The sequence below is a fragment of the Sipha flava genome, unplaced genomic scaffold (assembly GCF_003268045.1).
Source record: "Sipha flava isolate LNK unplaced genomic scaffold, YSA_version1 237_pilon_pilon, whole genome shotgun sequence".
Lineage (NCBI taxonomy): Eukaryota > Metazoa > Arthropoda > Insecta > Hemiptera > Aphididae > Sipha > Sipha flava.
Window position 1 is genome coordinate 848,027 of NW_020272879.1, and position 12,982 is coordinate 861,008.

A 12,982-nucleotide genomic window follows, 5' to 3' on the forward strand; every position below is an offset into this window, starting at 1 on the left:
TCATCTTTATTGTACCAACAAAAATCCTTCAATTGGTTTTTATTGAGGTGTCCTATTGTGGAAGTGTAAATTTATATCTAAATTTATTGATATTATTTAAATTTGTTTAAATTTCATAAAAGTAAGAGTGTAATATATTATAATTATCAACTTGGTAATCAATTTGTTTTTATTTTATTATTATTAAAGTGCCTCTGTTTAATAAAAAAAAAATGATTGCGCACTATATTATTACTAAATAAATGGTAGGTAGTTAAGTAACAAAGTAACAAGTAACAGCAAGGTAACAAAATAAAGGAAGTTTTGTCTTAATATCGTCCAATTATTGCTACTGAATACTGATATATATATATATATATTACATATAATATTCATTTGTAATTATTGATGGGAATTATTCGAATATTTAAATATTCGAATATCAGTATTCGATGCTACAATACGTAACGAAAATTATTCGTTTAAGTTTTCGCGCAACACAAAACGTTTAATAATAATATTATATGACTTATGATGCATGAAAGCCTGCGAGAAGTAGATTCGAAGCCAGCAATATTTACTATTTGACAGGACAATTAAAATAAAAATATAAAAATTGTACAAAATACTCGAATATCATAATTAAATTATTATTAATACATAAAATTATTATAAATACAGTATAAATTATAAATCACTATAGGGCATCGCTTAGAACGAGATACTGCTTACAACAAACAAAACGTTAGGTCCCGGCACGGCACATATGATGGTATGTTAAAATATACGTCTACAACGAGTATGGTTATTACGAGTTATCGGCTATAACGAGTAAAATAAAGCTAACTATGAACAGGTACCTGCAAGATAAGAACTATTTTCGTATTTAGGTCGATTAATTATTAACATGCATTATCTTTAGTTGTATAGATATGGATTACCAGTGGCGGCGTGACGGCAGATTTTTGAGTCCCTGGACTCAAGTTAGTGAGTGGGTAGGTGGGTGGGTATTGACCATTGGGTATCGAGTGGGTATGTAGTATGTAGAACGAATAGTGGGGGAGCTCTTTTTACAAGCTACCCTTAAATTTCTTTTTAGGTGGGTGGGTGGGCAAAATCCTAGCAAGACTCATGAAGTAAAATATTTCGCACCGCCACTGTGGATTACCTATTAATAATAAATAGTATAAAAAGCTTGTCATGGAAAAACGGATAAAAAAAATTAGGTATTGTAGCATCGAATACTGATATTCGTATATACATTACATTACTATTTGTAATATCAATATACATAATATTTCACTTGAAAGTATACATAATTTATTCTTAATACGATCACATTAGTTAAACATGTATTATTTTTCTTTTTTGCGTAACATTCTCATGTTTTTGTAAACATATTCAATAATAATAATACGAAAACAGTTGATTTAACGAAGACTTAGGATTTTACAACTCAAACAATTATATTCTTCGATGAGTTCGAAATATCTTCTCCCTTTTTCTAGAAACATTTTTCCTTCCCATATCTTACTATTTACTCCATAGGCGTGCGCACGGGGTATGTAGGGTATGCCGCTGCATAGTCTGCGGCTTTATGTGATGGGCCCATATTTATTATTAAGTTAAGAAACTTTAAATTTAATTACTGCCACAGGAAATTTAATTCAATTAAAGCTTGATAGTAATGATATTTCAATGTTGAAAGAAAAATTTAATTTGGATACTACATTTGAGTCTGAAATTAAGCTCATTACAAATATGTCTGATATAACTTCTATTAGAGGGTCATCAACTAAAACAATTGCAACATGGCTGAATTGGTTATCAGAAAATGACCGGAAAACAATATTTTCAAACTTCAATAAAGCTTTAACACAATTTGCAACAATACCTGTGACAAGCTGCTCGTGTGAGAGGGCCTTTTCCAAATTGTCTATTGTGAAGTCTAAACTTAGAAACAATATGTTACTAGAACATCTTGATTCACTGATGTTAATATTTATCGAGCAAAATATGGCATTAGAAATCAATATTGAAGATGTAATAGATGAATTCAAAGCATGTGTGCCGATAAAAAGAAGACTTGAACCTTAGATTTTAAGTACTCTCCATAAAATAACAACATTATAAATATATTAAAATTATTCAAAAACATTCAATATAGTACATACTTGCAGTTCGTGTTCACTGCCCGACCGTGCCACACGTCTGTTTCGCATATTATTGCATTTATAGCTTTCGATAGTAGTACACACCCGTACACTCAACGTGCAGGTAATATGTTTATCTTTATTGCATTAGTAACACCAATTAAATAATATCTAGGGTTACCATAATATTTTTAGACCAAATCAGTTCCGTTTCACGGGGAGGGGGGGGAGAGTAAAAATTGAAAATAAACGATATTGTTATTTCATTAATACAATTTTACTTAGATCTATGAATAACATGTCTACATAAGAGCAGTGGCGTAGCCAGGATGCTTGAATGGGAGGGGCTAATTACATTTTTGGATAAGTAATGTAAGAGAGGATATGAGAAGGATATGATAGTGATAATCATGGTAGAAACTAGAAGTATTAGTAATCTGTAATATCTACGCCAAAGACAAAAACCTGTTATTCGTTAATCGTCAAAATTTAGTTAATACCAAAGGTTTAAAATACTTAAATAAAAATAGTTGTATACTAGTTTAGTACATAGATACACTATACATATAAACACGGCCCATGGGGGGGGGTTATAGTTAAGTTATAGGAGTTACTAGGTTAAATATGTTAAAACAATACAAATATGATATATAAAAAAAAAAAAATAAATTACATATTGTACATTTATACAGAATGAACACGAAAATATGTCACCTGATATAACATTTTGTATCAATATAGCCATGTTAAACGATTATCATAGTAAAATTCGGACATTTTTTAAATCCGGACGCCAATCCGGACAGATGTTTGAAATCCGGACGTATAGTAACCCTAATAATATCCCAACAATGGGCGATAAGCCTATTTCCACTAACGATATGAACAACACCAACAGTCCTTCTCAACACACACTTAACAATCAAACATTTGCAGAGATAGCTTCAAATACCATTTTACCGAAAATGAACCAAGCAATTGTTCTCAATTCTATTAATAACATTAAACAAATTGAATATGTATCGGCAATCAGTAAAATCGTACCTGCTGAGAATATCATATTTGTTTCGCGTATTTCCAATAACAGATTTTGCGTCTTTTTTAACAGCCAAGCCGTTATGGAAAATTTACTAAAAACTCATTCATCAATTCATATTAATGGAATTGATATTCCTATTCGAAGACTGATAAACGCTTCTAAGAGAATCATTTTATCAAATGTTTACCCTACCATTCCCAATCAACTTATATTAAATGCTCTCCACCAAATAGGAATCAAAATTACGTCGCAAATTAATAAACAAACCTATATTATTTAATATTAATATATTTGTTACACACATGAAAGCTGGATTCGCTACAGAGCAATATTCACACATACTAAGTTTCAAAAGACAAATATACATAAATCAAGATAGCGCGACCAAACTACCTAATTCTATCACCGTAACTCTAGATAACACTACGTTCAGAATATTTATCACTGATGATATAGTAACGTGTTTCCAATGCCACCAAACTGGTCACTTTTCTAGCCAATGCAAAAATATTCCTGATCCAATTAATGTCATTAATGAGACTGAAACTGTAACGGAAACCCATAAGGGTAAATCAATAATGATTTATCATCAACTACAATTGTAGATAAAAACTTATCTTCCTCGTTACCTATTGTCAATACTCAAAATACTCATAATACCCAGGATAGTGATAGTGTATTATTAGAACTTATGGTTAACAACGATATTATTACTTCACATGAGCAGTCAAATAAACCTTCATTAATCGACAAATTTAAATTGACTGTTAACCATAGAACTAAAGTACCGCCTCTTCAGCCAGCCAAACGTACTAGCTCCTTCAACCTCATCTGCATTTCAGCCTTCATCACCAAAATCGTTTCAACCATCTAGCCCCCCCATCAATTCTGAAACCTCCTGGCAGCAACACACTTGACGGCCTAACCCAACAATCCAAAAACCCCAAAGGTAATATAAACAAAAAGTAAGGACCAATTCCAGCTCCAATGATACAGTACATACAAATATCGATGAATGTTTAGATTCCACGCAAGATCTGTTTGACACACACCTGGATTTTTCTTTAACCTTTGACCAATTTAGAGATTTCTTCGAAAGTGCTAAAGGTTGCTCCGATCTCAAAAATTTATGTAACAAATACGCTAGTAGTCCAGATGATATTTTAGAAATTATTTCAACAATTTACCCAAATTTAACAGTTAAAAGCGCTAAAAATCGTCTAACAAGATTATCCAATGCATTGAAAAAAATAATTCATTACTCCAATGCCTGTCAGAACGCAGATCCTGACGAGGATGATGATGAAACCTTCAATTAAACCATCAACCCTATACAGACAACATATACCAAATAAATTACTCTAACCTATCATGAACAACAACATCTTTCATATCATCCAATGGAATCCTAATGGATTCTACTCAAAAATCGATGAAATAAAGCTATTAATCAACAGGTTCTCTCCAGTAGCTTTATGTATACAAGAAACCAACTTCATCAACAACAAATCAGGTTCTTTAAAAAATTATGTAAATTTTTTCAAAAACAGAACCAACCATATTAGGGCTAGTGGAGGTGTGGCTACCTTTATCAATACACAATATCCCTCCAAATAAATCACCCTTATCACAAACCTAGAAGCAGTAGCAGTAAGAATTTCTGTCAAATATAAATTAACTATTTGCAATTTGTACATACCCAACTCGCAGATACTCAGTTACACTGATATCCAAAACATTATCGACCAACTACCTACGCCTTTTATAATTCTGTGTGACTTCAACAGTCACAATATCTTGTGGGGCTGTAACGACATTGATCAAAGAGGAAGAATTATAGAAAAAATACTTGATAACAACAACATTAATATTCTTAATAATGGTCAAGCAACGAGAATAAGCGCTAGTACAGGAAACCTCTCGGCAATTTATCTCTCTCTTTCTTCGTCAGCTATTACACCTCATTTTGAATGGAACACAATGCCTGAGCTCTCTAGTAGCGACCATTTTCCAATTAAACTTACCTTAAAGTATACCAACCCTTGCGAAAAACACACTCGTAGTCTTAAATGGAAACTGAAAAATGCCAACTGGGATACCTACCAAGCAGAAATAGAAAAAAATATAATTAATCATTCCCTTTCCTTTTTAAACAATAATGACGTGGAGGATACTATGGAGGAACTGAGTATTTTAATTTATAACACGGCATCCAATATTTTTGAACAAAATAAATACTCTGGGAAACGACCACCAGTACCATGGTAGAATAAAACCGTCAAACGTACTATAAGGAACAAAAAAACTAACTTCAATAAATTCAAACGCATAAATGATTTCAATTATTTTATCGAATTCAAAAAATACAAAGCATTAGTCTGGTATTTAATAAAAAACGAAAAAAAAAATCTTGGATAAAATTTACGACAGACCTTAACAGCAATGAGTCGACAATCAATATTTGGAAAAAAATTAAAGTCATTAAAGGCATTCCCACGTCTCAAATAAAAACCATTTTATCAGAAGATTCTATACTTATTGAACTTCAGGAAATAGCCCAATCAATCGGCGAATATTTTTATACAAATATTTTTATAGCGACTTTACTTTAACCTACGACTTTCTCAAGTTTAAACAAGAAAAAAAATGAAATTGATACCACTACTAATCTTTTACCTAATATTGGCCAAGGTGACAGATTAAATGAACCAATTACCATGCTTGAAATTTAATTATGTCTTCGTGGAAATAAAAGCAAAAGTTGTGGATCCGATAAAATTCCATTCATATTCTTACAAAACCTACCTTCTAGTGGCAACATTCTTCTACTACGTCTCTACAACCTAATTTGGGAAACAGGCTTAATCCCGATTAAATGGAAAAATGCAATTATCACACCCATACCAAAAAATAATCAAAACAGCTTCAAACCTACAGGATATCGACCAATATCGGTACTCTATAGCATGAGCAAGTTATTAGAAAAAAATCATCTACAACCGACTAAGTTGGTACGTAACTCATCATAAACTCCTCTCACCATGTCAACATGGTTTTAGAAGAAACCACTCAACCACCGACTGCCACGTAAAAATTGAAACCGAAGTCTTAGAAACCTTTGCTAATAAGCAATCAATGATACTAATAAGTCTCGATTTACAAAAGGCATACGACACTGTTTGGTGACATAGAGTAATCAAGTTACTTAAGAATTGGAACATACATGGAAACATGCTAATCTTTCTAACCAACTTCCTAAACCAATGATCCTTTCAAATCAAAATTAGAGATCAAACATCGAATACATTTATGTTATAAAACGGAGTGCCTCAAGGTTCTCCATTTAGCATTTTTTTATTTCAAACAGCAATTAACAACCTGCCCAACATCATCACAAATCCTGCAAAATCGATCATTTTTTCAGACGACACTTACATATATATTCATGGTACGCAAATTTCTGTAATGACCAGAACACTTCAAAAATGCCTCAATGACCTGTTTGAATAGTGCTTCAAAGTCGGTTTTATTTTTTCACCTCAAAAGACAAAATGTATTTTATTTTCAAATAAAAGAAAATTAACGAAACCAAAACTCTTTCTTGGTAAATCTCGTTTACCCTTTGTTGAAGATATTTCAATACTTAGTCTCACTTTCGACAAAAAGCTTTCTTGGAAATCCCACATTATGTCACTCAAAAAAAATTCATACAAAAGCCTTAATGTCATCAAATTATTAAGTCATTGTGAATGGGGCGCTGAAGGAACCATATTATTAAATGTATACAGATTGTAAGATCCAAACTCGATTATGGTTCAATTTGTTATGGAAACTCAGAATCAAAGCTCTTACAAATTGTAGATACAATTCACAATGCCGGACTTAGATTTTCAATCGGAGCATTCAAGAGCAGCCTGATTGTTAGTTTGTTATCCTTGACTGGTGAACCCTCACTTCAATACCGAAGAACTAAATTATCACTTAATTATATAGCTCGCGTGTTATCTTCACCGGAAAATTCAACCATTCACTTTTTAAACAAAAAACGCTTTTCAAATATATATGTACACAATTCTAAACTAAGAAAACCATTAGGTTTAAGGCTAAAAAAAGAGATGATGGATATCAACATTGAAATTAATGAAATATGTCAACGCGAAAGCAGTCTGATTCCCACCAGGAAACAACCAAATTACCTAGTTGATACAAGCTTAACTGAACACCTTAAAAAAGAAACACCAAATACTATTTATAAGAACCTATTTAATGAACTAATACACACTTCAAATACCAGCTCTCAGATCTATACTGATGCATCTAAAACCGAAATGGGCATAGGACTTACAATGTAACTGAACAGTACAAACTCAATAAATTCAGCAGTATTTATTCAGCTGAATACCTAGCACTATTGAAAGGAATTCAATTAGCCCTAGATATCAATAATACTAAAATCGACATATGTTCTGACTCACTTAGTGCCTTAACAAATCTACAATCCAAAACCTTATCAGAACCATTGGCTCTTTCAATCAGCAACCTTCTTTCCAAATCAAACAAAGAAATCAGATTTATATGGACCCCAGGTCACTGTAACATAAAGGGAAATGAAATGGCAGACGAAGCGGCTAGAAATGCAGTCAATAGTCCTGACAGTGAAATTATTCCTTTTTCCTCACTCGTAGATATAAAAAGAAATATAAACAAATACTGTATTGATCTGTGGAACTCACAGTGGCACATGACCACGGAAAGTAAATTAAGAGAAATTAAGCACTCTGTCGAACTCTGGCCGAAATACACTAATCTAAACAGAAAAAATGAAGTAATTCTTAATCGACTCAGAATCGGTCACACGAAACTCACACACGGACATCTTATGACAAAGACAAATCCACCTCTATGCCCAACATGCAATACAAACTACTCCATCAAACATATCATTATCCACTGCCCAGACTTCAACGAAGCTAGAAAAGATTTCAACATCCCAGACAACCTGTACGAAGTAATTGGTCCATTTTCAAACTTTCATAGCGTAATTTTATTCTTAAAAAAAATTGAATTGTACAACAACATATAATTATTTAATGTAAAAATTAACACCCGCAAGCTAATAACCTATGTAGTTGATGCTTAACTAATAATAATAAAAAAAAAAAAGTACATACTTGATCTTAAATAAATAATAAATTTTTTTTTTAATAAATATAAATCAAATTTCAAACTACTTATTTCTACAGTGCATTGTTCAATATTCTACTGTAAAACTATGTGTGATTTTAGATTCTGAGGGAAGCAAAGAAGCTAAGTAGTATATATGCAAAAACTTAGATTGTAAATTGAATCTTATATGCGTTAAAAGAAAATGCAAATAAATTAAGGAAAGATTAGAAAATTTATTTGTGAGGGGCCCTATTTTTCTTATTGCATAACCTGCGAATAAAGTCTGCGCACGCCTATGATTTACTCATTCGTATACCTATGTAATAGATCATTTTAAGTCAGAGAATGAGTTTACTAACATTTTTAAACATATATGGATAAATATAATAATGCCGATTTCCGACAGGATAAAATTTAAAAATATTCGATTACGATTGCGATTTATGCACCAATCTTAAAACGAATTTAATATTTAATTTTTTGGTTTTAACATATCTATATCTTTGTGAAAATTATTGACTTCTGTTTATCATAATAGTCATAGCATTGGAATAATTTAATTCCGTGAACTTATACCGTTATAATTTTAGCGCATACAGTAATAATTATTCATCATTGCAGATAATTATAATTATTAAAATATGAAATATTTTATGTAAAAATGTTTGAATGGATCTAAAATTTTGGATTAATTATGTAAATATTAAATTACAGTTCATGGTTTTACGTAAAAAAAATGAAATTAAAATTTGCGTTGTCCCATGATTCCACTATTCAAAACTTACAATACGTTTCACAGCTGCAAATTTGCAATAATCCACTGATTATAACTAGTTATATATTCCTAGAAATGCATTATCGTAGAAAAACTCGTCGATTCAATCATTATAATAGCGTTTTAATAACTGTCTACATTCTTTGACTGACGAATTAAATTAAATTTCCTTTTTTCAGGATTACCAAATGATCTCAGCGTATATTGGCAACAGTACCCGTGGCCTTTGGGTGAAGTGCTTTGTAAATTCCGTGCTTTAGTTTCAGAAATGTAAGTATACCTTCCAATTAATTGCAAACACTGTTATGCTAACCTACTAACAAGCACGTGTTATATCTTACTACAACGAACCATCAACGAATCCTGTATAGTAATTCGCTCAATTCACGCACCTGTGGATGTATAATATTAACAATAATAATATAATAAGTAATGCCTTATATAATTATATAATATGTTCATCCGGCAGGACTTCGTATACGTCGGTGTTGACCATCGTGGCTTTTTCAATGGAAAGGTATTTAGCCATTTGTCATCCTCTACACTCGTACGCCATGTCCGGGTTAAAAAGAGCCGTCCGCATTATCGCAGTCGTATGGGTCTTTTCATTTTTGGCCGCTCTACCGTTCGCCATGTTCACCACGGTCGATTACGTAGATTTCCCACCAGGTACATACTACGCAACATTCAATCGCAATCATTAACCATATTTTTATATCAAACATATTCAATATAATATATACTCATATACCTACTATGTATACTTATTTTTTTTAACTCATAAAGTTAAATAATTGTCAATCTAAAGAAATGTTGGTGAAAAATTAAAATGTCATTCTCTTTTTGTATTAAATTGTAAAAGTTACGAGTCAAATAGAAGAAAATAAATGATTAAGTATAATTTGGTTGAAAAAAAGTTACTTTTTTCTATCGCATTAATATTATGATATTTATAAAAATCTATATTTATGTACGTTATTTTGATCCATATTGAAATTCAAGAATATTATTTCTTCCATAAATATATTTTTATTCTTCGATCTCAGTTCAGAGTACCGCCAATGGGTTACTCAAAACTTCTTCAAAGACCCTATAAAAATTACATCAATTACACTTACTATGAAATTTATTTATAAATTGTGAAAAAAGATATCAATAGCAAAAAAAATTCTTCATTCTCTGGAATTAAATTAAAAAATTAAAACTATAAATGAGTACCAAATTAGTTAACTAATTTGTAACTGCAAATCATGATACTTGTATAAAAATTTCACTCATTATGTTAGAAGTTATATTTAAAAAATAATTATCCCTTTAAGTACCTTAAATTTAACTTTTTAACTCATTTAATGTTAATACACAGCTTTAATTATACAAGTGTATTTAGTTAATTGATTGAGACAGGTAACATATATATATATTTGAAACACGCGTGCATGATACAATGTTTGTATTTCATTCTACAAAAATAATTAACGATTATTATTGTGTTATTGGGGATAGCTTCATTTTCATGAAAAAAAAAAATCGTTTTTGTGTTAGTTATAAACTGTTTTATACTATTATTTAATTAAAACGAAAGCGATGATCTCCCGGTGAATTATGTGTATATAAAGCATCGTTTTATACTTGTATAAATAATATAACTCGTATATACGTAACTTTACTGAAGATAATTATTATTAATGAAGTTGTGTATAATATTCAAGGGTCAGGATATCCGTTGTACGAGAGCGCATTTTGCGCGATGCTGGATAAGAACGTACCGACGGGAGTGCCTATATACGAGCTGAGTTCACTGTTATTCTTTCTCGTCCCGATGGTGATAATCATAATACTGTATGTGCTTATTGGACTGCAAATTAGACAAAGTTCCAGACACTCTTTGGGCAAACAGATGCAAGGTGCCGTGCACGGAGAAACCAAACAGATCCAATCTAAAAGGTCAATAGTGAGGATGCTAGGTAATTATATATACGCACATGCACACACACACACACACACAAACACAATATTATTGTAAACAATTATTTAATCCTTATTGTTTTCTAAAGAGAAATATACGATTACCAATTTATATTTTTTGAATAATTTTCATGTAGCTAAAAATATCAATCATAAATACATTTGTAAGTCTATTTAATTAAATGTACTCTAAAACATCGAAGAGTTGCGAGAAAATGTCTATTTTTATAGATCCATAACCATAAAATATACTTTTTGTGTAGGTACATCCAATTCACTTATACATCAGCAGCTGTTGCCGGCATATTTTTTTATCGAATAATTTCGAGTAATTTATAACTACCATCAATGAAAACTTTAATTTTTTTGTTTTATAAATAACCAAATAAAATATAATATTCTATAAATAAACAAATATTATGTGGAACTTATATTATAAGTCTTAAGTTTTTGTTGATAATTATAGTTTATCGGATATTGCCAATAGCCATTATCAGTAATGTTTTTATCAACAAATTTATTCCCAAGTGCGTATATTGGTTATATCCGATACTAAATAATATATTAAAATTAATCAAAAAAAAAAAAAAAATGCATTTCGATTATTCTTCAAGCACAATAATATGTTTTTATGAATTGATAATCAAAAAAAAAAAAATTTAAAAAAAAGTGTAACGTGTATTATCATAAATTGTATACCACATCGAACGTACTAACATACATTCTTTGACGTAGCGAATGTGTTGAAAAAGTACAAAAAAGTACAAAGAGATGGATTTGAAGGAACGAAATGGAAAATAAAATTGAATAGGATAAATTCTTGAAAAAAATAAACGTCGTTGTGGATAAAAGAAACATGGGAAAATAATTAGAAAGGTGACAACACTTATAAGTAAACAGTACACTTTTGGGACTGAAGTTGTGGAATGATATAAATGGTGGGTGTATTATTACTCTCAATGACACATGCAGACCTGGATTCCAGAAAGTTGTTAAGCAGGCATTAAAATAGTAATGTAAGAGCAACTGTTATATGTATAATAAATTCCAAAAATTATAACGATTGTAAAATACGACTTACTGATAATAAAAATGTTTACACAATAGAAATATTTGAAAAAATAGAGAAAAATATAAATATAACATGGTATTATATAATTGCTATGCCGTTAATACTCACCCTAATAATTATAACAATACTGATGGATTATAGAGGTTTGATTCCGAAACGAATTAACTTTTAAATAACTGGTACGTAAATTTCGACAATCAAAAATATATCGGTAGGTACATAAATTTTTATGCGAATAAGATTACAAATATGCAATTTCCTACGTGATGATAAAATGAAATACATTACTTTCTGAATTGAACAAACCGATAAAACCGTTTTATTATTATTTAATGCATGTACTCAATATTAAAATTTAATATTCTATATTCGATTAAAAATTAGACTAGATACGAGATATATATTTTTTATTTTATCTTATGAAACACAAATACATATAAACATATTTTAATGACCCCACCATATCATCAACTATGCTCATTTCAAGTTGTCAGCCTTAAGTGCGAGAAAGAAATTTAAGAAATTTGTATTGGTTATAAGTTATAACACATATATAGTATATAACTTATAACTACTTAACTACTCGTGTAAGGAATATGCATAGTATAATAACAATTTCAAAGTATGTTTTCCGTGTCGGAAGTCACGTATGGGCGCATATGAATTGGCTCCCAGAATCAAGTGATTCGTATACAACCGTCGAATTGAGTCCCAAAAACCATGTAGTTGATTTAGCTCCTAATTACAGGAATTTAACATTTTTAACTAAGGGTTTTCAAAATTATTACATAAACAAACGGCGAAAGTTTAAGTTTAACTTTTCGAGTCAACAT

General features: G+C 30.6%; 1 protein-coding gene across 7 annotated transcripts in view; it reads left to right on the forward strand.

Moving 5' to 3' along the window:
• The window catches only part of LOC112683929 (neuropeptides capa receptor), a 137,565-nt gene that overhangs the window by 115,095 nt on the left and 9,488 nt on the right, over positions 1-12,982 (forward strand). For all 7 annotated transcript variants that reach the window (XR_003148624.1, XM_025555154.1, XM_025555153.1 and 4 more), the window contains 3 exons: positions 9,292-9,382; positions 9,582-9,781; positions 10,822-11,076. Coding sequence is in view for 6 of the 7 variants with exons in the window: in XM_025555154.1 (XP_025410939.1) it covers positions 9,292-9,382; positions 9,582-9,781; positions 10,822-11,076 (546 nt within the window). In the remaining variant the exon portion in view is untranslated. The remainder of the gene's footprint in view (positions 1-9,291; positions 9,383-9,581; positions 9,782-10,821; positions 11,077-12,982) is intronic.